This window comes from Malaclemys terrapin, chromosome 16, assembly GCF_027887155.1.
Source record: "Malaclemys terrapin pileata isolate rMalTer1 chromosome 16, rMalTer1.hap1, whole genome shotgun sequence".
NCBI lineage: Eukaryota > Metazoa > Chordata > Testudines > Emydidae > Malaclemys > Malaclemys terrapin.
Genome location: NC_071520.1, coordinates 24151592 through 24178481, shown reverse-complemented (window position 1 = coordinate 24178481; position 26890 = coordinate 24151592). Strand labels below are relative to the sequence as shown.

The window sequence follows — 26890 nt, the reverse complement described above, 5'->3', positions numbered from 1 at the left end:
TTAGCCAGCAGATATAAAAGAAATAGACAACAGTTTTAATTCACAAAATCCCCTTCCAAAATATAAACAATTTTTACATTTTTTTACAATGTATAAACAGTTTCAAATAGCGATTTATGGCCATATTTCAGTAACTTCAGGTCTCTATTAAGGATAACCCCCCCCTATTTTATACACAATAGCTCACCACATTTCTAGAGAGACACTCAACAGTCAGACCCCAAACAAAGCTGCATCAGCTTTTTCCACATTTAAATACATCTCCAGTTTAGTTTGGGACGCTGACTTGCCTATGCAAGGAAATCATGATACCTTTTTAGGACGCTTTAGTCAGGCTCACTTTTTATATTAAAGATTATTTCTGTAAAATAATCTAAGGCATCTCTCACATAATCTATTCCCCCCTTGCCCTCTTACTTTTCAAAAGGAGTTTTCCACTGTACAAATTGACGATACAAATAATCATACAGCATTTGCCGACCAAAAGAAATATGACCAGCACCAATTGGGTTTTTGGGTGTGTTGTCTAGCAGGACAGTAGTCTTGGAATTCTTTCCCCACTGGGGCTAGACACAGGCAGGCTGATTGCAGAGGGAAGTTGCAGAAAAAAAAAAAAAACAGTTGGAGAAAGTGATGAGACAGGAAAGGAATTTAAAAAAGGAAAAGAAAAAGTGGCTTGAAGGTGGGAGGTTTATGGCTATCCTGGTTCTATGGTGAATTCAAATGACAAAAGGAATACTGGAACATGAAGGGGCTATATACTCATGTGTCTTGAACTTCAGGTATGCATATGAGGCGTTCATTCTGGATGACCAGGAACCCTAAAGAGATTTTTTTTTTTAAGCTACAGCATACCACGGTCACATGCATACCACGGTCACATACAAACCCCTTTACTTGCTCAAGTCAAGTACTCTACATATCTGCTGTAGTCCAATTGACTAATATAGTCTAAAAAGAAGCTTTTAAGAAAAATCAATTAAATACAATGGATAAAATTACCCAAGAGATCATAAATATTACAAAACACCCTAGCAAAAACAGCTGGTAAGCTGTCCTCCATTAGTAAATCAGTCTCTCCCACCAAATATGGACTTTCCTTTTGCTTCCGAGTTTTCCAAGAAAAAGGGAGTTCTGGAGAGGTCTGTGAGATAGGGATTATCTGTAGAAGGGAAATCTTAACAATTCACAATGTCACAGGTGGCCAGCGTTTGGCTACATCATCGTGCATAACTTCGGGGATCCACTGGCAATATGCAGACAGCAAGTCTGAAACAGAAGTCCACAAGTCAAAAATAGCTAACAGCAGAAGAGGGTCTAGTAGAAGGCAGGGCTCTAACAACTGGGGCAGTTTGATCACGCTTTCAAGAGAGTCTGTAAAAGAATTAGACTCTGCTTACAGTCAGTGGGAAAAAATATATAGTAATGGAAGGCTGGATTCTTTCCATTTCTCTGTTGCACTGTGTCTTCCCAGGAAAGACTAAAGAAGAAACTCCTTTGCACACATTCATCCCAGAAGAAATCTCAGTGTTCAGGGCCACAAACTTGAGAGAGAACTTTTCTCCCTGAGAAAGGTACAGCTGAAGTGTTGGGGCATCTCTGCTTTTTTGTGACTAAGACAAATCATCATTAAATCCAAATTAAGGCCCTGATCCAACAGAGTACTTATACATGTGTGTAGTACCATTAACTTGGATGGGACTATTCCCAGGATTAAAGACAAGGGCTGGGGTTTAAGAGTGAACAGGAGTACATAGGGAGGTACAGGACTGGAAACCAGGAACTACTCAAAGCTCTCTCTGTGACCTTATACAGGCCACTAACCTTTGCCTCAGCTTCCCCACCTGTAAAAATGGGTGAAATACTTGTCTGACGGTTAACACTTTTAAAGTGTTTTAATGATCTAAAAGTATGAACAAGAATACAAGAGTTATTGTTCAAGTTAATACTGGGAATCCTATTAGGAAAGGATTTTTTACTCCTTGCAGCATCTGGTATAAAGGTCAGATTATTTGGTATGCTTAATATTGTGAAAAATAAATTTAATTGGCACAGGAGTCTTCCTATAACATGGCCATTTTGTGACAGAGCTGCTACAAATCCTATTTACAAATCCAGACAAATGTATTACCAAAAAACAACAACAACAACAACAACAACAAACAACAAAAAAAACCTTTTCAAATATTCATTTCCAGAGGATGACAGTTTATGAACTCCCATAACTCTTCCAGTCCTACTGGAAGACCAAAATCATAACACAAACTACCCTAATGAGAAAGACACTGAAAATGATTGCTGTTTTCTCTGGTAGGGTATTGTCTGTTCCTTCAGTTAAAGTTCGAAAGACCAGCTCTGCTTGAAATCAGGTAAGAACCCTATGCTGGAATGGTTAATCGCCACCACCCAGCAAACTAAACACTTACACTTGGGATTTTTTTTCCATGCAGCCAGCAAAGCATCACGACTATCAGCACTTTCTGAAACAAGAGCCTTCAGCAAGATTTCTGTCCGGGGCTGAAGCCTGAGTGAATTCCAAAATGAAAGGGGATCAAATATAGATTTACTTAACTATATTATGGCTGCATCTCTACTTTAGTGCTTGCAGTCTAGTGTTCTGTGTTTGTTTTATAACAATACTGATTAGAGGTTAGATGTAGACATAAAACATTTAACCCATGACTAAAGGGACAGTCCCAACTTGAAATCTACCACTGTTGTATGCAGGGTTGCTGTAGCCATGTTGGTCCTAGGATATTAGAGAGACAAGGTGGGTGAGGCAATATCTTTTATTGGACAAACTGTTGGTGAAAGGGACACAAACTTTCGAGCTACACAGAGCTCTTCTTTGGGTCTGGAACAGGTACTCAGAGTGTCACAGCTAAATACAAGATTGAACAGGGAGTTTAACTTAAGTAGTTAGCACATATTCAAGGTGAAGTAGGCTGTTAACACACCTGTAGTCATAGGATAAAAAGGGGGTGAGTGGGTTCCAGATTGTTGGAATGAGTCATAAATCCAGTGTTTTTATTAAGACTATGATTTTTAGTATCTAGCAAAGTTATGAATCTTTTGAAAATATGCAGGTTTCCTTTGAGAATGAGGTCTGATAGGTCAGATATAGAGTGATTGCTCTGTGAAAAGTGTTCGCCCACAGGTAATAGGGTGTTTCTGTCTTATCTTTTTCCTGTGTGAGCTCATTTGAGAGTGTTGTGATAGTAGTTATGGGGGGCATTTAGTGCACTGGAGGAGATACACCACATGTTGTGATAGGCATGTGTAGGTGGATGGATCTTGAAAGGTGTGTTATGTGTGAGGGTGTTGATCATTGATAGGGCTCTATCAATGAACTTCACGGTCCATTTTGGTCAATTTCACAGTCATAGGATTTTAAAAATAATAAATTTCATGATTTCAGCTATTTAAATCTGAAATTTCACGGTGTTGTAATTATAGGGGTCCTGATCCAAAAGGAGCTGTGGGTGGGGTTGCAAAGTTATTGCAGGGCGAGTTGCTTTTACTTCAGCGGTGCTGCCTTCAGAGCTGGGCAGCTGTAGAGCTGGGCTGCTGGCTCGGAGCCCAGCTCTGAAGGCAGAGCCGCCGCCAGCAGCAGCGCAGAAGTAAGGATAGTACGGTATGGTATTGCCACCCTTACTTCTGCACTGCTGCTGGCAGAGCTGGGCCCTCAGTCAGCAGCCGCCGCTCTCTGGCTGCCCACCTCTGAAGGCAGCGCAGAAGTAAAGGTGGCAATACTGTGACTCCCCGCCCACACACACACAAAATAACCTTGCAACTTCCTTTTGGTTCAGGACCCCCAATTTGAGAAATGCTGGTCTCCCCCGTGAAATATGTATAGTATAGGGTAAAAGCACACAAAAGACCAGATTTCACGGTCCGTGACACGCTTTTCACGGAAATTAATTTGGTAGGGCCCTAATTACTGTACTGCTACAATGTCATGCCACAGAGGGCAAAACCTCTTTGGAACGTCTATTTTGTTAGACGTCTCAAAACGGTGTAGCTGGCTAAACTGTGAAGAAAATTAAATACAGACTCCCAGGGACTGATCCTGCAAATAGTTACACACAAGTAATTTTACTGGCACCAATAATCACACTGAAGCCAGAGTATCTACTCATATGTGTAAGTCTTTACAGGATCCTTACAGTTCACCAGTTTCGCTTGATAAAGGCCACTGGCCATAGGTTTGCTAAGACAATTTTCCTTCTCTCTCCGCTTAACAATTGAGGTCAATATCTTCGTACTCTTCCCAGTTTGGAAGTCCTCTCTTTTAAGAAGGCTCAAGGGACTAACACCACTGCTGGGTGGCATGACACCTGTTTAGTCGATTGTTTTAACAACTTACTTGGACCACGTCTTCAGCATTGTGAGCGGACTGGACAGCAAACAACGCTTATAAGAGCCCAGCTGTTTAATGATCTAAAATAAATATTAGCATTCGTTAGACACTTGCCATAAAGTAAGAGAATGCTCTAAAATGTAAGGGGAAACCATGCAAGTTGTAATACACTTACTTTTCCTTCCAGTAAAAATTTGGCAAAGTATTTGTAGCGATCAATACCCTCTGGGTAATCTACCTCCACTGCTGGAAGCTGCCAGCCTACTCGATCTGGAAAGACAGGTCATATTAGGTCTTCTATTTAATTCTCAACGTGGATTTTTCCATCAGTGTAAGATTGCAGAGCACAAAGACTTTGCAGGCATTTAGAGAAATGCACAGCTAGTAACAATGACATTAGAAGTCCTCCAGTATAGGACAGGATGTGACATACATCACAGCAATACCAGCGCCTAGAGGTTAGTATGCTAGCAGCTCTATGCTAACTCTGGAGAACCCAGTGGAGATACATAAGCCATCTCAAGGCATGTATAACATTCATGATTAGCAGGGTTCAGTCCTTTTGGACATAAAAAGTTTTTATTCCATGGCCTTACAGCCAGTAGGGCAACACAGAGCAGTTTTTTGGGGAATGTAATATGCATCAGAGCTACATTCCAACATGCAATGCTTCAAGAAACTTACAGAAAACACTTGGTCTGTGGCATCTTATTCTGCCTGTTTCAGGGCAATAAAATGGAGGAGGATTTTCCAAAGGTTTCCCAAAATGACAGTACGGAGGTAGCAGGACTGGGATCCATTCAGATTCAACGGCCGAAACACCTTCAGAATAGAAACACATACTACAAAATGAAGCATCTTTGCCTTCAGAACAATCTGTTCAGTACTGTTTACGCAGGGGTAATGTTCAGTGAAACTCGCACTCACTGGAGGTGAGCTCCTCAGACGGGTTGCCTCAGGGTCCATTTGAAAGTATCCCCATGGATTCCAGCACAGTTTTGTTTGACCTAGAGTCAAAGGAGAGCGGAGAGGGACTCTAAGCCCTCGTTTCAGAGCCCAAGCCTCATTCTCCTGCCCCGCACCATTTTGTTGGGTGGGAGGGGAGGCACAATCTGACTTGATCAAGCCCATTTCTCTTTGGCTGCTCTCTGGGAAGCAGCTGCCAGCCATGGGGCTCTAGCTCCTCTTTTGACCACCTGGCTCCTTTGAAAGTCTCTCTCCCTGCTTCGGGCAGTCAATTGGGGGTGGGAGGAGAACCACCCAAGCGGTCGGAGAGAATGCAACGTACATCTGGATGTCGTTTTCCTAAGCCAATCCAACTCTGCACCTAGGAAGGGAAAGACCACAAGGAGCCAGAGGGGGGTGGTCTAGGATATTGTGAAACAAGGAGGAAATCAGCAGCAACTTCCATGGCTGCCTTGGGGAGGCCCAGAGCCACCAAGGGCTGGCCGCTCTGGAGGCTGTTTCCAGCTGGACAGGGCTCCTCGGTCCTGGAGATACGTCAATGAGAAGTTAGACGCTGCCATCTCCTGATTCCCACACTCCTGGCCAGCACCAAAGGGCAGGTGGGACTTGTGCTGTGAGCCAGGGAAACACTCTTCTGATTCCATAGTGAACTGCTGGACGGATCTGAAGGGGGAGGAGCTGAGCAATCTTACCTTTCATGTACATTTGAGTAGTTTCAACAATTTCTTGATACACCACGAACTCCGGGAGTTGTTTGAAGAGGACAGAATTCGGGTGGATAAAGACAGGGTCATCCAGCAGAGGAGTCTTAAAGAAAGCACAAAGGGCTCGACATGAACGGTAGCATGGAGGGAGACTGGGATGATTAGCAATCCAGTTCCTTGAGAGCGCCTAGTTTCAATCCTTCACCAATGTTCTCTAAGCGATGGAGATTTTTGGTTCCACCCTGGTTTTCTGCATCACCTTCCTTCTAGGGACCTCACAGCGCTTCGCAAGTCGCCATTCATTCTGCTTCCCAAAATTTTGACGAGACACCATAGAAAGTAATCACCCCAGGCTAGGAGTGGGGTATCTGCAGGATGGAAGAGTTAACTTCCTATAGCGACACTGGAGCAGGGCTGGGAACAGAGCCCCAATCCTGCGTTTGGGCCACTGGACCATGCTCCGCATAGAACTCTTATTTCTAGATCACAGAGTTACAGGAGGAGGGTGATGGTCAAACTGAGCCATGCCACTCATCTTTACCTTGTAGGCATTTTTCCATTTCTCATCCAGAAGTTCCTCCGCCTGGATCCTTCGGGCAATATGATCCCCTAACCCCGCCAACACTATCTGTCTCAAATAGGTCACCTGGGTCTCTGTGGGAGGCTTCATTTTTGGATCAACGAAGAGGCCAGCATTGGGGCAGACTGAATTCACTGAGGAAGAGCAAGAGTGTTAAGATTCTCACAAAGTTAGAAAGAAAAGAGGATCCCAGTTAATTTACCACTACCTGAAGATAGGTAACCACTGGCTTCCTCTCTAAAGCCATGGATATTTGCCACGGAGACTTAGCCTCTAGTTAAATTGGGTTTACGAAAAATACCCCTGTGGTGAGCCACAGAGCATGGGCTACGCTGCTGGCAGCATAAAAGGCTGCACTGTGCTGAGCAGAGAAAGCCCAAGCCTGCAACTGAGTTATCTGCTGCTAAATTTTTACCTGCTGTCGTCAGCTGCCCCCGTAAGCGCCTGATTTCCACCATAGCTTTGTATCGCAGCCCATTTGCTTCACAGAATTTAGGAGTACACCCTGCATACTCACAGGCCCCCACAGCTCCTGGAAGAGAATCTTTATTCAGCAGGGAAAGAACAAAGAGCTTTAACAAAAAAGCCAATTGGCTTCCCAAAGGTGAAACTGATTAGGCAGCAGAACATTTTCCCCCACCGGGATAGTGAATCCCATATTTGTATCTATTCAGGTTTGCTCATTGGCTGGAACTAGCCTGGAGGATGCACAGATGAACATAAGACAGAACACCATCCTCCAGTGGCAAGAGATGGACTACAGGACTCAACTTCTGTGAACAGCAAGTAGCCCTCCTTATACAGTATTTCCCTTTGCTACGGCACTATGAATCCTTTAGCTTTGTATATCCGATTACGTGGATTGAAATTAAACATCTCCCCGCAAGAAACAGTATGTTCAAGTCCCTGGCAATAGATACCTAACATCACCATGAGGTCTCCTAGCTTTTGAAAAGGCCCTTGTCCAGCCCAGATCCTTCGCATCTGTATAACTCTTGCTTTCTTCCCCTTGAGCTTCTCCGTCTCTTCTTCACTTACAGCTGGTCTAAACCAAAAGCACAATCAATACACTCTAAAGCTTTCTAGCAAGCACCATCGGCCATGTCAAAACAGCTCTGTATTTTCCCTTCCAGTATCACTAAACACCAGACAGACTGATATAAAATTGGTAGTAAAAAGCTTTTCTAAAACTGGAAGATAAAAAGAAAACCCAGGGAATCAGTCGGTTCATTATCTCAGGCTGATCCAGAAGAGATAAAACTGGGTGACTAGGAGAAGAAAGTGCTGCCCCAACACTCCAGTGGTTGTTCTATCACATGAGAGTATGGACCGTGAATTCCAAGCCTGGTCCGCCATTCCCAGGAGTATTAAGAGGCTACAACAAAGGATATGGGACATTGCTGCTGGTGGAGCCGGTACTGCAGCCTATCAGAGAGGTGTATGTCTGAACAGGGTGTTGAGGAAGTCCTGGGACTAGAGACTCAGACTCACCACCATGCCCCTGCCTACATATGGACCCAACTCCCCATCCAGCAAGTGAGACTGAACGGGAAAACACAACTCCGAGTGAGAGGTTTTAAAAAGCTAAACAGTTAGTGCTGGGGATCAGAGAGACAGCACGCTGGTCATGTTTAACAGAATATCCTGCCTCTACTCTGATCTCCCCTATAGCTTTCCAATTTCAGGCTACTGGCAGAATGACCACTGATGTCAGCTATACATGGGTTGCATTGTAGTCTGTTATCTGTAACTCTTCCGCAGTGCAATCACAAGACAAATGTTAGAAATGGGGAGAAAAGGGCTCTAGGGATCTACAAGGCTATAGTTTTAATTAATGCCACCAAGCACAGAATACAGAGGTCAGTCAATGATACTTCGCTGCCACCTTCATGCTTAGCTCTACAGGCACTAGTTTCATGGGGTAACCATTAGAGATGCTGTATATAAGGGGATAAAACAAATATTTCCCTGTCCAGCTTGTCTCTCCAGCTTTGGCTGGTATTCCAGAAAGCAATACCTAGGCACACTTTAAACGGTATCTGGTGCTAAGGGAACCTATTTTTACTCCAGCTTAAACCACTCACCTCTCAAACTCCTCAAAGAGCTCTCGAACGGTCATTGCCGACACTATGGTAATGGCATACGGCAGGCAGTCGTGCTGTTTACTTAAAGCAAGCATCTTAGCGTAGCGTGGGGCCACAGGAAAGGACGCCATGGTCACGCCCAAGGGACTAATTGGACAGCTCAGCTTTGCTATCTGCAGATCTTTCAGCCTGGAAGAGGCGGAAACCGAGTCATGTGATAACAGCATTTTCCCCCTTTCACACAAGCTTTTTCTATAGACTTTGAGTCGCCAGCTGTTTACTGCACACTTGCACTTTTCTCTCTCTGATTGCATATGTGACTTTAGTAGCGATGAAAGACTCCAAATTCAGCCTGAATGCCGCTCTTCCCAACACTGCTTCCACCCTGCCCTGCAGGGACCACCTCCAAATGTCATTCTCAGTCCTGGGACTCTCAGGGTGTGAGCAAGTGTGGGAACGGCAGCAGGAATTAGGCTGAAAAAACAATTCATTTCACAGAACAAGAATCACATGGTGACAGTTTCTGGTCCCTAGAAGCCTGGGCTGCATTTGAAACAGTCACTACGGGCTGATTTACCCAAATTCACAGCAAAGGGCCGGCATCGGTTTTAATTCACCCCTTTTGGTATTTCATAGCAAGTCCGCGTGCAAACCCTCATTTCAGAATAAAAGTGTCCAATTTTGATGTAGCTGAAATCGATATTTTTACTGATTTAGGTGAATATCAAAACAGGGCACTTATTCCAGAGTAAGAGTGGCCACACAGAAACTCGCGGCAAAACAACAAGAGGGGTGAATTAAAACCTGCAAGCGTGTGGGGTACCCAAGGGGAGCTATTGGGTCCCCTTGTCTCACCTTTATATTTATCGGCACAAATATTACAAGGCCTGGAAAAGCCGCTGAACGTTATTAACCAAGATTTCAGTGGTGCATGAAATGCTCCCCATCTGTACTGAAACAACAAGGAGTCTGGTGGCACCTTAAAGACTAACAGATTTATTTGGGCATAAGCTTTCGTGAGTAAAAACCTCACTTCATCCGAAGAAGTGAGGTTTTTACTCACGAAAGCTTATGCCCAAATAAATCTGTTAGTCTTTAAGGTGCCACCAGACTCCTTGTTGTTTTTGTAGATACAGACTAACACGGCTACCCCCTGATACTTGACCCCATCTGTACTGTGCTTCCAGAGCTGTCTCGATTCAAGGTGCAGTAGAAATCCAAGGAAGGAGGAGCAAAACCCAAGCCATTAAAGTCTGAATCAGTCTCAGTTTGGCTGGTTTAAAACACCAGATTATTACAGACTAGGAAGTGCAAAGGATTCTGGGAAGCAGCCTGGCTGACAAACCTGCTACAGCATTGATAACAAGGGGAGACTGTCAGAGAACTGGCACAGAAGGGAGACCGGCAAAGCTCCGTCTCACTATCACGTAAAAGATGATGTAGGAAAAACACCCCACTTGCTGCTGCTTCCAGCCCCTGCTATAATCCTCAGTAAGTCATGGCTGTGAAAAAACTTGTGGGAGACCTCAAGCACCCTACCTTCCTGTCTTGGGTGGCTCCTGCAGGGCTCCAAGCGCTATCAGTAGCTCTTCAGCAGCTGCAAGTGCCTCTGTTGGAGGCGGGGTTGGAAAAGGGAAGTTGATCACCTAGGAACGCAGGAAGAAATGAATGTTTAACTGACACTGAACAGAGTTCGGCTGTCGTTCATCTGAGACAAGTCCTCTTTGGTTCCAAAAGCCAACAGAGGCAATATATTTAGGAGAACTCCCCAGCACAAAGAGAGACAGACAGACACCTGGAAGGGAGTGGCTAGAGCACGCGATTAGGAGTCTGGAATCCAGGGTTTTAGTCTCGACTGTGACTGAATCAAAGGATGGCCTTAGACAAGCCTCTTGAAGGCCTTTTCAGAAGTGCTGAGTAAAGGACCAGCTCCAGGCACCAGCGAAGGAAGCAGGTGCTTGGGGCAGCCAATAGAAAGGGGCGGCACTTCCGGATCTTTGGCGGCAATTCGGCGGCGGGCCCTTCACTCCCTCTCCAGCAGCAGCTCAATCTTTTTTTTCTCCTTTGCCGCCTAGGGCGGCAAAAAAGCTGGAGCCAACCCAAAACTCCCAATTTAAGGCAATGAGAGTCTGGGGGGGACTCAGAGTAGGAGCCCTCTGAAAAATAAGCCCTTAGCCTGGGTGTTTCAGAGTACCCCTCTGTAAAATGGAGATATTGCCCCTCATAGGGAAGTTGAGAGGCTTAGAGGACACCTGTGAAGTTAACATACACAAACAATGGACATGTAGGCTTTATTGCTCCTTTTGTATGAACATAACCTCAGGTCTTTTAAGGAACAATAGATTTCATTATTTTATTGGCCCCATTTTTTAAAATCCCAGGTCTGTGCTTTGCTGGCTGTTTTCAGAGACTGTTGATGAAAACGCACAGCGCATGCACAAGTGGAGATGAGGCTGTAAAGCCAATTGAGGTCTGATGCAATGCATTGCAAGATCAGAGCCGAATGCAAACCAAGCCCTGGGACTACAACATAGCACCTCCCCCCACCACCCATCTCTGATACAAGGCACAACGTATCCTCACACCAAACAGGCAGCGGTACAGCAATTTATGTTTATTTCTGGCTCCCAGAAGACCCCGAAAGAGTGCTAGAACGTAAAGCCGGCTTTTCGGCTCACCTTTTCAATGTTTAACGCTTTCATCTGTAGAATCAAGTCTTCCACAGGTCGCCTTGTAATTTCCGGAGGAGAAAATTTCTCAAAGTCACTGAAAACTGCAGATGAATAGAGCCTAATGAAAGAGAAACGTTGGTTAGAGACGGATATGATATCTGAACCCACAACATATACGTCACAGAGATGAAAACAAAAGCAAATAAAGTTTTTTTTGTTTTTAACATCGCTTTGGATGAAAAAAAAAAAAGTGAATTTTTAAAGGTTTAATCTTCAGATTTTAAAGCATCTTAACCACATTTACATCTAAAATACCACACAAGAGAGATCAATTCATCTTCATGCATAAAGCATTAAGACAGCATCATTAAATGGGAACTTGACATAGAATGTGTTCACAGATATTTCTAAAATGACAATGGTACAAATTAAGCCAGCACAAGCGCAGCTCAGTGTCTCTGTCCCTCATTGCCCTGCATTTTCATCCTCTAGATAAGATCTCACAGTCAACGTATTGTACTAAGTAGCTTGTGGAAACGATCACACTACATCTATTTCAGTTAAATAAAACATACCAGAACTGCTCACTATGCTGTGATAAAAGGTTAAGGCAAGCTAGTGGGCTAGCTGAGCGGCGAATGCTCTGCAGTGCCACACCAGTTATTCCGGTCTAGTTCCTCCCACTGAAGTCTCATTCCTTGATCCAGAGGCAGCTAGCAATGCTGCAGTTAGGAAATCATGACTTCTTCTCAAAACTCTAGCTGGCTCTAGAGTCCCATCCAGATCTCCTTTGTTGCAAAAACAGTGGTCAGACAAGGGATTTTCAGGAAGGCGTCCAGGAGTTAATATCCTGCAATCCTTTCCCTCTTTGCTAACATTATCTAGGGGTTCTCTTTGGGCTGGGCAGTTCCATTTGGATCATTTTAACTGTTCCGTATTTTGGCTGTTTTACCAAATGGTGCTTCAATGCCTTGCGAGAGGTGCATTCTAAACAAGTGAAGGGCATGAAACGAGACCCAGAGGAGCTGTCCGATACACAGTGGCAAGTGTTGGTATTTTCCTTTCATTTGGCTGCCCAACAAACAGAGAATGGTTTTCAGACCCTGACCCCTCCTTTGCGAGAAGCCTACGGAGAGGGAACTGGCTAACCTGTAACAGTGCCCTGGCTCCGTGCGGCCAGCTCGTCCTGCCCGCTGGTTTGCAGATGCTTGAGACGTCCAGGTGACTGTGAAAGACGAAACCCCAGTAACTTTGTCATAGAAGCGTTTCTTGACTTTCCCGCAGTCAACCACGTATTTAATGCTGGGGATAGTGAGAGATGTCTCAGCCACGTTGGTTGCGACAACACACAGTCTTGTTCCAAGAGGAGGAGGTCGGAACACCTGTAGCAAACACAGTTTGGCAGATGAACCGCATTGCCCGTAAAACAAGTTAGTGAAGTCAACTCAGATAAGCTGGAACAGGGGTGGCCAACCTGAGCCTGAGAAGGAGCCAGAATTTACCAAGGTACACTGCCAAAGAGACACAGTAATATGTCAGCAGCCCCCCATCCGCTCCCCCCTGGCTCCCAGCACCTCCCACCCACTGGCAACCCCAATCAGCACCCCCCCCCCCCGATCAGCTGTTTTGTGGCATGCAGGAGGCTCTGAGGGGAAGGGGGAGAAGCGAGGGCATGGCAGGCTCAGAGGAGGGGGGCGGGAAGGGTTGGAGTGGGGACAGGGCCTGGGGCAGAGCCAGGGGTTGAGCAGTGAGTACCCCCCAGCACATTGGAAAGTTGGTGCCTGTAGCTCCAGCCCCGGAGTCGATGTCTATACAAGGAGCCGCATATTAACTTCTGAAGAGCTGCATGTGGCTCCAGAGGCACAGGTTGGCCACCCCGAGCTAGAAAGACAGAAGCGATCACAATGAGAGTGGCCTCACATCGTGTGTCCTGGTGTGCGAATTGAGCACACAGGTCAGCAGAGGCCTGTTTTCTCCCCTACCTGAATCTCTCGCTGGTCTGTCCACTGGAGGCTATTTCAAGATGCTAATTTTAGCACACAAACCAAGAGCTGTTACATACATTCTAAAGTCAGGTACTGAGAAGAGTCACTTATTCCCATGCAAATAATCCTTTACCTTGGCTTGCTTTTCTGGTGCTAGTAAAGAGTAGAGTGGGAGCACGTAGAGTGGAAGGGAAGAATTGGACTTCTCACCTGTAGAGAAACAAAATGGCATTCTTAAAAACATGGCAAGCAAACACTAGGCATTTCATTCCCAACGGCGTCCTGACAAACTAAACTTTTATACACATTTCAACCTGAAAAAAGTCAGATTTTGTAAATCACTTCTTTTAAAATTGCCATCAGAAACCCTGCAATGAGAAACCCACGCTTTATAAATAATGGTTTACGCTACACATCCTAAAGTGCTAACACACCAGTTTGGAACCAAAGCAAAGAGGACAGGTGGCATTAACTGTTTCACATATTGGTAAGTGAGGTTTGTTTTACATATGTGATTTTCATTTCAAAGTATCAAACCTTCTTCTAGTCCATCATCCCCCAAATCTAGGTCAATGTCAGAGCCCACAGCATCCTCATCATCATCCATTTCAGCTTCTCTGTCCTCATCACCTTCGTCCACTGGCAAAACGGAGTAACTGTTCAGATCGATTTTGGGTAATGGCTAGAAGCGAGAAAAAGGGGAACCATTAAAAGCCTTTCTAGATTTAATATTAGCAGTTGTGCAAAAGGCCATTAAAAGCTTTTAGAAGCCGGTAATAAATGCAACTCTAGGGTCTCAATCCTGAACTTCCATTGATCTCATGATGCATGGGGGATTGGGCCTTAAATGGTTTCATCCGTAACTGAGGGGAATCAGGAAAGACAAGCCAGTTAAATGTTTTTAAGGACGTGTTGTGTAGAAATGATGTTTTGTACATCAGGTTTCTCCCTTCCCCACAACCCTTCTTCAGGCAATTTTACCAATCAGCGTCTAAAATCAGAGAGCAAGATTTTAATAATTTAATGACAAAGTTCACATCACTTATACGGTCAGCAGCCAAACACCAGTTTTCCTCATAAAGGAATCCTGAACCCACGAAGTCCAGAGTTCCTTCCATTAAAGTGCTAATTTATTAGTGCTTAATAGTGGAAATCCATCTCCCCTCCTTGTAGTGCCCAGGGGTGCATTAAGCCCTCTCCCTCAACCAGCCACTTGATGCAGCAGTTACAAATCTAGATCAAAGTGGGATGGAATTCTTTACTTCAGGGACAGCCACACAATTGCAAGTTGCTTATAAATCAGACCAAAGTATTTAAAAAAAAAAAATCTGCTTGAAAACATTCTGTTTTCCTGAGCTATACACAAACGAAAGCCAAAACTGAACTTTCTTTTCAGGTCAACAGGGGTAACCTAGATTCCTGCTCTTTTGCAACAATTATCCACTGACACGAGTGCCGGTTCCATTCACATTTAAAAGATATTACCATAGTTTTCTTCTGTTTGGATTTCTTAAATTTCCTGGTTTCTTCGACTGATTCTTCCTTCTCTTCATCTCCTATGAAGAAGCATGTGGGATTCTCAGAGTGCTGAAAGATGACTCTGCAGAGCAGAGCTTAACATTGCTCTAAAGAGCTCATCATTCAAGATATCAAAGCAAAAAATAGCTAGTGACCAAGTGGTTGAGAGGGCCTCGGGCATTTTTGTTATGTTAGCGAATCACAGTACATCAGTGGCAGATTGCTCTGAAGTGGTGCATTTTGAGGAGGCCTCTGAAGCAGAGGATTAGCTTTCTGCAACAGGAGAGGATGTGAAAGTGATCTTCCATTTTAGGAAACTGCACCATTCCTTGCAAGCTCCTGTAATCAATGCAAGGCTGAAACAGTGGCGAAATGCAACAGACCCCAGGAGATTTAAGGAGGGCAAATCACATACAACACAGAAAGATCTGTTTTCTCAAAGCTGAAGCTGAGTCATCAGGAGGTCTCTCAATAGGTCTTTTCCCAAGTTTATTTCTGGAACACTCGTTGCTTAAAACCTTAAAAGTAAACTCGCATCTCCATACGATGTAACAGTTAAAAGTTAGCAGCCCTTTAGTCCCTGGAGTTACCTTCAGTTTTATTTTTATGGAATGGAAAGGCTTTTCTTAGTCTTCTACAGAGCGAGTTTACTTCTGCTTGGCCTGTTAAGAACACCAAAATCCCTCCTGCAACAGAAGACAGATATATATCCCAACTGTGGAACATAACGCGTGACCCACTTCACAATTCCTTACTAACACATGTGAGAAATCATGCAGAATACCACAGCATATTTAAGTATAGGCTTATTCTCCAACATCCCTTGCAAGGAATAAAGTACAGGAGACAGTGCTGCTGGTTTTTATGGGTTTTGTTGTTTTTTTTTAATAAAATTTTTTTAGTCCACTTAGACCCTTCTGGCAAACATTTTAAGTGTAAAGAATTTGAGATGCTGAAGAGTTCTCTGCAGCAGTCTTACCTGCAGGTAACATTCGGTGGATTTTACAGACTTTTCTAAAGCATTCCCCATTGTAGTCATCTACTGGAGTCCTCTTATTAAAATGAACAGTCACAGGGAATTGCCTTGCATCTACCTAGAAAGGAATCCAACAGGAAACGAGCCTCATTTTACGATTACAGCAGAAGCGGGTTTTACGTACTGTGGTTCAGGGGGAATCAGAAAGCTCATTAAAAGCCTTGACAATGTGTCCTTTCATACAGTTAAACAGATATTTCACCATACTCCATAGAACTGGCTTATACATTTGTTTTAAATAGCCCAGGTTCTTGTAAACCATTCTATTTCTTCTCTGTATTTAAGCTCATTTTTACTGTTTTGACCCTCTGAAAATGAGTGCAGCAAATCATCTTAAAAAAATAAAGAGAATGAGAATACATGGAAGATAACCCAGTCCAGCATTGCTTTGGTAAGTGTTCTAGCTGAAGCCCCAGTGTCTAGCATATTGTTAGTTTGAGACCCTGAAGACTGGAAGCTCACTACAACCAATTTGTTTGGCTTTTGCCCTAGGGTATAACAGTATTTTTCATACTACAAAGACCTTTCCAATGATACTTTACGTTCAATCAACCAGAATTACCACTTTGAATGGAGACCTCTCTTTCCAGTATAACTTTCTAAACAATCAAGGGCTTAAGATTCCTTATATCTAGCTTGCTACCCACAGAAAACTAGCTGTAACATTTAGTGCAACCAACAGAAAAATCGCAAACATCTTGTACTCCTACTAAACACAAACGGCACTAAATTAACATTAAAGAGACTTCAGACTTCAAAGCAAGAATGAAGGTGCTAATCTGGCCTCACGGTGCCTTTCACCTTCTGTGCATTGGCAATATCAGCACAGCTCTGAATACTAAGTTAACTGCTTCAGCAGAGCCAACATTTTGTAGGTTACCAAAAATAGCAGGCATTTCTCCAGCCCTTACCACACAAACTGATGACAAGTCAGTAGCATCAGAGACTCAAGAGAGCTACTTAGAATCCAAAAGGCTTTTTAAAAATTATTGTCAAAATTTGAGGGATTCCACTCTATGAAAAGTAGAACTCCACTTGGATCATTTCTAAACTGGAACCGTCGGTGTTTTGAGACCACTTTCTTCAGTGGGAGCTGGAATTCTTAGCAAGAGAAGCCGTAAAATACATAGTTCAAAAGAAATTACAAGCAGGACAATTGTCTGCAGCGCCATTGCTGAAATGACTAAATGCTGGCTGAGAGGACTGTAAATAACAAGCAGCAAAAGGAAAAATGCCTCTGTAAGGATCCAGATTTATAAAGGAAACCTGAGTCAGACCCCATTCATATTACAGCCCTGGCAGCAGACCTCACTAGGATCAACGTTACCTGTATAGCTGGAGGAACAGCAGGAAAGAGTTTCTGGTTATCAGTGAAGTCTTCAACACGAAGGGTGGCAGACATAATGATTAGCTTCATAGGCTGCCCTTTCTGTGGAAATGCAAATATGCAGCGTTATGCTGCAGTCTGGCCACTTGTAATCAGTTATGTAGCACGAGACACATGCATGTGCGCTGCTGTAACAGATACCAAATATAAGCCGCTGCCCCAAAGCCCTCACAGTTTGAAGGCACAAAGTACAATATAAGGCCATAGGACAGTACAAAGAGAGGGCCAAATACTATGGTCCTTAGGACAGACAAAAATCCTATTGGCAATCCTGACTCTGCCACAGACTCACCAAGAGGCCAGCCTTAAGCAAGGCACTGAACCTCCCGCTGCATGTCTGCACAGGTACAATGAAAACAAACACCTAGGAATTGTCATGCTAAATTAGCCAAGAGGTCCACTTACTCCAGCATCCCTGTCTCCAACAGTGGCCAGTACCAGATATTTCAAGGTACATAAGAACATAAGAATGGCCATACTGGGTCAGATCAAAGGTCCATCTAGCCTACTATCCCATCTTCTGACAGTGGCCAAAGCCAGCTGCCCCAGTGGGAATGAACAGAACAGGTAATCATCAAGTGATCCGTCCCATTGCCCATTCCCAGCTTCTGGCAAACAGAAGCTAGGGACACCATGCCGCCCCATCCTGGCTAATAGCCATTGATGGACCTATCCTCCATGAACTTATCTAGTTCTTTTTTTAACCTTGTAATAGTCTTGGTCTTCACAACATCCTCTGGCAAGGAGTTCTACAGGTTGACTGCAGTGTGTGAAAAAAATATTTCCTTTCATTTTTTTTAAACCTGCTGCCTATTAATTTCATTTGGTGACGCCTAGTTCTTGTGTTATGAGAAGAAGTAAATAACACTTCCTTATTTACTTTCTCCACACGAGTCATGATTTTATAGACCTCTGTCATATCCTCCCTTAGTCGTCTCTTTTCCAAGATGAAAAGTCCCAGTCTTATTAGTCTCTCCTCACATGGCAGCCGTTCCATACCCCTAATCATTTTTGTTTTCCTTTTCTGAATCTTTTCCACTATATCTTTTTTGAGATGGGGTGACCACATCTGCACACAGTATTCAAGATGTGGGCGTACCATGGATTTAGATAGAGGCAATATGATATTTTCTGTCTTATTATCTATCCCTTTCCTAATGATTCCCAACATTCTGTTCGCTTTTATGACTGCCGTGCACATTGAGTAGATTCTGTCAGAGAACTATCCACAATGACTCCAAGGTCTCTTTCTTGAGCGGTAACAGGTAATTTAGACCCCATCATTTTATATGTATAGTTGGGATTGTTTTCCAATGTGCATTACTTTGCATTTATCAACATTGAATTTCATCTGACATTTTGTTGCCCAGTCACCCAGTTTTGTGAGATCCTTTTGTAGCCCTTCGCAGTCTGCTTGGAACTTAACTATCTTGAGTAATTTTTTATCATCTGCAAATTTTGCCACCTCACTGTTTACCCCTTTTTCCAGATCATTTATGAATATGTTGAATAGGACCGGTCCCAGTACAGACCCCTAGGGGACACCACTATTTACCTCTATTCATTCTGAAAATTGACAATTTATGCCTACCCTTTGTTTCCTATCTTTTAACCAGTAACCAATCCATGAGAGGACCTTCCCTCTTATCCCATGACAGCTTACTTTGCTTAAGAGCCTTTGGTGAGGGACCCTGTCAAAGGCTTTCTGAAAATCTAAGTACACTATATCCACTGGATTCCCCTTGTCCGCATGCTTGTTGACTGCCTCAAAGAATATTAGTGAGGCATGATTTCCCTTTACAAAAACCATGGTGTAAGGTAGGTGTAAGATTCCTCCGGGGGAAGTCTTTTCCTAATCGTTCTCTTATACCTTGAAGGAGGAGGGTTTTACATCCAAATGTAATGGTGAACGTCCTTACTTTCTGAATAAATGTCTAATTTTAAATCCCCCTCAGTTCTTGGACTTGATGTCTTGTGGCAGTGAGTTATGCAGGTTAAATGGGTATTGTGTAATAATTTGTTTCCTTTTTATCAGTGTTTAAGTGTTTTACCCGTCAGTTTCATGGATCATCCCCCCCCAGTTCTTGTGATATAAGAAAAGACAAAAGGGGCTCTTATCTGCCTTTTCTTTGCTATTCTTTATTTAATTTAGCTTCCTCATATACCTTTTTATTCATCTCGTCTCCAAGCAGGAGTCCTAATTTTTCCACTCTCTCCTTTCCATGCATTTAATCATTTCTGTTACCCATTTTTGGCCCATATCTGCTCCCACTAAGAAGCGCAACCACCTCTGGTTTTTTTACCTTTCCACGAAGGGGCACGATGCGAGATAGGAGGCCAATCAGGATATCTGTGTACACACTTCTTTCATGGGCTTCATCAATAATGATCACTTTGTACTTCAAAAGCAAGAAGTCCTAGAAATAAAGAGGGAAGCTGAGTCATCTCATCACATCAAGTCAAACCTCAATCGGGTCTCTCTCTATGTTAAGGTTGGGTTTGTCATCACGTCGAATCTATCTAGGTTTATATGACCCTCCCATTACTGTCCTATCTGAGCACATCACAATCTTTCGTGTACTGAAATGGATGGTCTTAAAATTGGTTAAAAGCAACAGAGCGTCCTGTGGCACCTTTAAGACTAACAGAAGTATTGGGAGCATAAGCTTACCCATGAAAGCTTATGCTCCCAATACTTCTGTTAGTCTTAAAGGTGCCACAGGACGCTCTGTTGCTTTTTACAGATTCAGACTAACACGGCTACCCCTCTGATACTTAAAATTGGTTGTGCCTCATGGGGGTAGAGGAAGGGCTGGTGGTCCAAATTAGGGATCATTTGTCCTCCTAACACCTCTGTGAGGTAGGAAAGTGTTATTATCCCCATTTTACAGATGGGAAATGAAGGCACAGTCTTAGTCTAGCCATAGTTCACCGTCTAAGTGACTTGCCCAAGGCTACATAGGAAACCAGAGGCAGAACAGGGGCTTAAACCCAGGTTTCCCAAGATGTAGGCTGGTGTCCTAATCCCTGGACCATTCTCAGTCTGGAGAATGTGATGAAGAATTCCCAACACCTATTCCTATGAAGGTCAATACAGCAGCTGAAACAAGAATTGTACCTTCAACAATCATAGACACCTAGTCACCAAAAATACAACTTAACTGCTGAAAGGGGTTTTGTTTTAGGAAGGAACGCTTGCACTCATGGCAAGTCCTAGTAGGAATGCGTGAAATTTCTCTAGAGACATTAAATGCCTTCTGTTTTTTCATTGCAGAAGATAATTTACCTTCTGAATTTCTTTCAATAGCACACCATCCGTCATGAACTTAATTTTGGTTTCATCTGTAACGTTTCCTTCATAACGTATTTGATATGAAACTACCCTGTAGAGAAAATACATCAGTATTACACAAACAAAGCCACACACTTAAAAAAACAACAACAAAAAACGCATTATAGACCACATGTAAAAAGCTGGGAAAGGAAGGAAAGTCAGAGTTCAGGTTAGAATGCTGTCTTCAGCCCATTTCAGCTACGACTTGGTACCACAGCATGAGGTGCATAGAAGATCACAGATTGCCTGAGTCTCCACTTCCCAGACTCCAGCACATGCAGAATTCTACTGTCCTATACAGGAACCTTTCCCTCGGGATACAGAATAGCTTTATTTTCAACTAGCCCATTGTTATGGCACACCTGCTCTCCCCTACACACAGCACAGCCACGTCTCCTTCCCCACCTCCTCAACAATCCACTGACTCTCCAATGGGAACTATGAGGACTTGTTAACACCAAGACCACCATCGGTTTTTCTAGGGAGCAGCAGAGCTGAGTTCATTGAAAACTTCCTACGGTTCCTCTCAGGAAAGGCCAGCAGAACAGGCTGCAGTTAATCCAACCCCAAGATAACATCCCTCCAACCTCTCCCACGCAGCAGAAGATTTATACTAAGGGGAGGCCGAGTTCTGTTGTTTTTGACTTTCCTGGTTAGCCCCTGATCTTTTGGCCCTTACCTGTGTGAAAGATTCATTTCCTTAGCAACCCGATGAGACATAGATACTGCGGCTACACGCCGAGGCTCTGTGATTCCAATGATGCCATCAGAACTAGGACAGAGGAGAAAAGCTTTTTACAGACAAACCTAGGAAAGAGGACAAGAGGAATTCCTCCGGGTGGGTTTTGGGCTTGTAATACCACACATGCAGGTTCTCCTTTATTGTTGGGAGGACCAGGTAATCCCTACCAAACTGGCTCCTTTGGGGAAGAAGCCTGGGCTGGAGAGGGAATATTGCAGAAGCGGAATGTTTATTGCAATGGAATGAGACTGAACTGCGGAAGGCAGGCAGCATCTAAACTGCGCTGCCTAAACCTGTAAAAGGGACGGTAGCACCGGACAAGCTGCAGATGGTTTTTCACTACATAGAATGGTGTTTATTTCAATTTTGCAAGGAACATGGGGAGTGTCTTGGAGAGATGAACCCACCAGCTTTCCCCCTTAGCTAACCTACCTTCACGGTTAGTGACAAGTACTACAGCCCTACTGTGAAAAATAAAAGTGATGTTTGAAACAAGGTAGCAGTTTAAAAAGCTCTAAAATAAATACTCTCGAGGGATTTTTGTGCAAACTAAGGACTGCCCACAGATTTTTCCTCCTTCAAGTTCATTTCACCTCCATCTGAGGTAGGCACTATTGCTGCTCATATAGGTAACAGCACTAACACAGGAGTCTTAAGCAGAGACAAAATTCCAAAACCAGAAAGGGGATGAAACTAAAAAAAAAAAAATATTCTCATCACTTTTCAGTATAAAAGAACAGAATCCTACCTGGCATAGCCTGCTTCATACAGAAACTGAGGCACTTGAGTGGTTTTACCACTCCCAGTTTCTCCGCATATGATGACAACAGAATTCTCGTTAATAGCTTCCATGATAACTTGTTCTTCAGCGAGGATAGGAAGCTTTAGTCTCGCTTCCTATTGAAAACAAAATAGAAACTTTATTTTCAGTTTGTGTGTCTTGATCCCTCTTTCTACTTGGCTTTTGAATGGGTCAAGCTCAGTTTAAAAAAAAAAAAAAAAAAATAGCTGTATGAAAAGTCTAAAAAAGATTCAACCCATCATGGATTTTCCATTCGAAAAGTCATGAATGATACTTACATATACAGTCCAATACATGTAGGAGCAGAAGAGGCTATAGACCCCTCATATCTAGGATATTTTGGTAACACACTGCCCTCCTCATGGCTTAAAAAGTTATAAAATGTAGGGTAAAACACTGCCAGGCCAACCAAGAACTAGGATCAGCAAAATATTTCTTCCTGACTTCTCAAAAGGTAATTGGTTACTCAAGCATGAAACTAAACCAGTGCTCTGATTTATTAAATTCCATATAGTCATCTAAGATTCACTTGAGTTTAACAACATTTCAAATGGAAACTCATTCCATAACTCACTATCATATATCTGTTCAGTGATAAGTGGACTCTTTCAAATTTCTGCAGAATTAAATCTATCTGAAACTACATTTAGCATAATGGAGAATAAAACCCAGTTTAACAATTAAGATTTTCAGTTCATTACACCAAAGAGTTTAAGATATCAGATCATTAATAAGTTACATTTTTAGAATTAGTGACAAATACATATGTTTTGAAACAAAACTGAAAGTCGTTTGCTTCTTTATTCACTTGACAAGCTCAAAGCCCAAAGTTGCGCAATACCTGGTATCAGTAACACTTAAAGCAATGCTGGGAATGCACTCTGCACTGTTTGCAGTGCTATCAATGTTACTGACTGATGCAGGTGAATCCCACAAGTCTCCACTTAACTATTTGCCAAGAATTAGTCTGATGGAGAGTGTCACTCCGATTCCTTGAAGAACATTTATTGTGACGAATCACTAACAAAGACTGACCTGTATCTCAGGTGACCTGTCCACTGGGATGAAAACTGCAGGCTTGGAAGATGGCTTATGAAAAGCTTTTTGAAGAGCTGGCGTGCTAGGAAGAGCCTGATCGCTATGCAATGGCTTCTTAATGCATTCTTCCACCTTTCCAAAGTTAAAGTTGTCAGTGGCTGTCTTTTCAATTGCTTCTTTATGCTCTTCTTCATCCTCATCAGAACTATCAGAGGATTCAGTCTTCTTTTCAGCCTCCAGTTCCATATCTAGTCTGCGCCTTTTTTTATTTGCACCACTGATGCTACTAATCTTCTCCGGACACGTGGTGCCTGCTTCTTGTACTGTCCTAAAACAGAATATTTATACATTATGGGCATTTCCCCCCAATATAGCTAGCGTTTTCACACTTCAGATCCTCGCCCCCCAAAAAGGAAACCATCTCAAAGAACATGAGGCTGTAATAAGTCTCATTTTCTTTCTACCTCACCATAACTACCAAATTATTTTGACTTTAAATAATTTACAAATCTATCAAGTTATATTTATAGTAAATTAGGTGAAGAAGCCATTTAAAGCAAAAAAGGGAATCTATGTGCAACACAGAGACTGAGAAAGCAAGAATATGCCTGATTCGCAACAGCAGCAATAGATGGAAGTTTACCGTTTGGTCTGGTACATGCGTTCTCCAATACCCAACTTGGAAGTGGTGTACAGAAGTTTCATTTCAGCCTCAGAAGCCTGGACCTCATTTAACTTACTTAGCAATTCAGCTCGCTACAGAAAAAATATATATAATCACTGTTAGAACTGCTGTACCAGCAAAAAAGATTCACTTCAAGTTCTATCTTACTCAGCTACCAAAATCAACTGGAGTTTAGCTTGAGTAAGGACTAGGGGACAGACCCATACTCTATTTGCATGCTGGGGAAAACCATGATAAGTTAGAGAGAGACACTATGGAGGTGTTGCTAGTGACCCCATGAGTAAGGCTGGTCAAGGATCATCATCCTACTTATTTCTCTACATTTTAATTGATGGAATTTTGTCTCATTTTGCTACTCATCTTGAAAAAGGTAACATATGCCCAATGCTTTTTATTTATAAATAACGTTTTTCACCTTCAAAATACTTCGCAAATATTAGCCAATCCTCATAATACTTCTTCTAAGAATCATCCCTATTTAACAGATGCTCAAAGTGGTTAAGTGACTTGCCCAAAGCAGGACTAGACCCCAGAAGTCCAAGGCTCCCAGACCTGCACTCCTGCCCTCTCACTGCATTCGGATGTCAGTGGTAGGACTCTACTCAAACTTTGTCCATAGCCGCACACTGTGCCAACAGTCCCCGGGTAGCTGTATACTTTTACCAAAAAAAGCAGCAGTTAAATAGTGAACGCTGTTCCAATTTAAACTGGCAGCAGGCTTCAGTGTCAACCTCCCACTGAAATGCATGCGGCAGTCTACACAGTTCTTGACACTGCACTGGGTCACAATAAGGTGTCTAGACACACCTCTGCTCCCCCAAGCTGGTGATAGGCAGATGCTATCAAATGATTCTAAGGATAAAATCCTTGCTTATATCCCCAGGGAAGCCACTCTGGAATCCTATTGACAACAGCCCTGTTGAAACAGTTTTCTTTAGCACTGCCTCAACCACAGCTAGGCAGAGCCTTATGACCGAGATGCAACCTACCTGATTTTTCTTCTCTTTCTGCTCTAAAACTTTCTGCAAGATTTTCCTCTGTCTTTTGCTCAGGGGCTTCTTCTCTCGTTGCGTGTCACAAGCTACTTTTTTCGTCTTTGTCTTTTTAGCTGGCAGGACCAGGGCATTACTTTCATCCACTCCTTTCAGCTTTGCCTCGTCTGAAAGTGTCGGTTTTGGTCAGTCACAGGCCCTAGATGGCTTATTTTTAACAGGCTTATTGCAAAGCTCGCTGCTTTTAAATAAAATGGCAATAGCAACAATTATATTACTGACAAAGCCAATAGGATGGCTGTGTAGGGAAACAATGCTCCTCTCCTTACGGTTGCTTTCATGATCCAATCCGTCTTTTCTTGTTTTTGAGTAATAACACTGTGAAAAAGGCTAAGTTTTCATAATCAGAACATTGTCCCAAATAATCCTCCTTTGGGAAGTGAGCACTACCCCTATTTTCATAATGAAGAAAGGGGTACACACAAGCTAGGTGACTTGTCCAAGCCCACACACCAAGTTAGCAGCACTCAAAAGCTCCACCACCTGGGTCTAAAACCGGCCTTGACTTTGGTCTGAACTTATTGTCACCTCTTGGTGCTGCTAAAAGGTAAGTAACCCTGAATTTATCGATAGGCTTGTATCTGAGATTAGGGCAGGTACAGCACAAGCAAATGCAGTGCAAGTTTCCCCATACGGTCAATGACAATGTACCTCAAAACCAAGACAGCTGAAGGTGAGGGGCAATTCAACCTTTTTCTTCCAAAAAAAAAAAAAAAAAAAAAAAAGAGAGACATTAGGGCTCAGCAGGAGTGACTTTTAGTGTGCAAAGGGGTCACCCATTCAGGAAGGAGAGTGAGCGTACAAAGGGGTGTGAGCGTGCAAGGGGCACCCACTCAGGAAGGAGTGAGTGTGCAAAGGAGTTACCTATTCGGGAGGGGCTGAGTGTGCAGTGGGGGCGCCCATTCCGACTGCGCCGGACTCACCTCCCAGCTCCAGCTGCACAGGCTCTGGGGCGGGCGGCTGCAGCCCCCCGGAGCTCCCCGGCAGCCGCGCCTTCCAGTTGTGCCTCTTGCGAGCTTTGCCCATGGCGGGGGCGGGCGGGCAGCGCCAGGAGCAGGGACCCTGCCCGAGACGGGGAAGGGGCCACCAGTCGGGCTGGCACCCACGTGCGGCACCAGAAACAAATACTTCCGGGGTCGCAGCCCCAGATCGCGCGAGAACTGCAGGGTCAGGTGGTCGGGGGCGGGGCGAGAGAAAGGCGGAAGGAATGATGGGGGGCGGGGCGTAGATGGCGTGACACAGAGCAGGAGAGGGAAGGAGATAGAGTGGAGGGATGGAGGGAGAGAGGAAGGGTGTGGGCGAAGGGGCAGAGGAAAGGCTGCAATGCAGAGCCTGGCTTTCCTCTCCTTTGTGTGTGCAGAGCAGACCAGTTGCACCTTTCTATTGCCATAAACTCAGCAAACCAGCACTGGTGGTTTCACCTCTCAGATAAAAAACAGCTGCAAGGAAATACCCTCTGTGCGTGTGTGTGTTTATTGCCAATAGCAACATGAGATTAGAATGCATCCAATGCAACTAATTGGCGCCCTCAGGTTCCTCACAAATGGCCAGCTCAGTATAGCATTTTGGAATCATAAATATGCGTGTGAGTAGCCCCATGGGTTGCAGTGGAACTTAAGCAAAGTTTATCCATCTTGGAAGGATGAAGGGCGGAGTTGACTGTGCTAGTAGATGAAAGAATTGTTACTCAAAGTCATGCAAAGTAGCTGTTTCTTCAAGATGTGTTGTCCTGTCCACATAGATTCCACTTAGTGTGCACACCATGCACATGAGATTTGATTCCATTGGGGTTTTCATCAACAGAAGTTGGTCTAATAAAAGATATTACCTCACCCACCTTGTCTCTCTAATATCCTGGGACCAACGGCTACACAACCACACTGCAAACTACAAATCATATGTATACAATAACACTGAACTGCAATCATTTCTAGCATGGAAGCAA

At 43.6% G+C, this 26890-nt stretch overlaps 1 protein-coding gene across 2 annotated transcripts; it reads right to left on the bottom strand.

The window, feature by feature from the left end:
- Positions 1 to 14: 14 nt before the first annotated feature.
- DHX37 (DEAH-box helicase 37) lies at positions 15 to 26070 on the bottom strand. Of its 2 annotated transcripts, XM_054006799.1 has the most exons (27): positions 25869 to 26070; positions 24883 to 25052; positions 23852 to 23964; positions 23206 to 23536; positions 22117 to 22265; positions 21306 to 21398; positions 20579 to 20675; positions 19596 to 19709; positions 17233 to 17334; positions 15849 to 15963; positions 15460 to 15555; positions 14837 to 14907; positions 13889 to 14033; positions 13485 to 13561; positions 12516 to 12748; positions 11373 to 11484; positions 10234 to 10340; positions 8695 to 8883; positions 7531 to 7655; positions 7026 to 7142; positions 6572 to 6744; positions 6019 to 6133; positions 5045 to 5182; positions 4536 to 4630; positions 4367 to 4440; positions 2427 to 2524; positions 15 to 1269 (listed from the first exon to the last, which is right to left on the bottom strand). In XM_054006799.1, exons 1-27 carry the CDS (start codon positions 25969 to 25971, stop codon positions 1187 to 1189), a joined length of 3435 nt encoding a protein of 1144 aa, XP_053862774.1. In that variant the 5' UTR covers positions 25972 to 26070; the 3' UTR covers positions 15 to 1186. The 2 variants fall into 2 exon arrangements, with proteins under 2 accessions (XP_053862774.1, XP_053862775.1); XM_054006800.1 differs by lacking the exon at positions 2427 to 2524.
- Positions 26071 to 26890: the final 820 nt, after the last annotated feature.

Excerpts from the sequence above, each read along its gene's own strand:
- DHX37 (XM_054006799.1), bottom strand. The coding sequence starts at position 25,971 with ATGGGCAAAGCTCGCAAGAGGCACAACTGGAAGGCGCGGCTGCCGGGG. Across the intron at positions 23,965-24,882 it reads AGAAAGAGAAGAAAAATCAG|CGAGCTGAATTGCTAAGTAA; the intron begins GTAGGTTGCATC and ends TTTTTTCTGTAG. Across the intron at positions 8,884-10,233 it reads GAGCCACCCAAGACAGGAAG|GCTGAAAGATCTGCAGATAG; the intron begins GTAGGGTGCTTG and ends CGCCTCTTCCAG.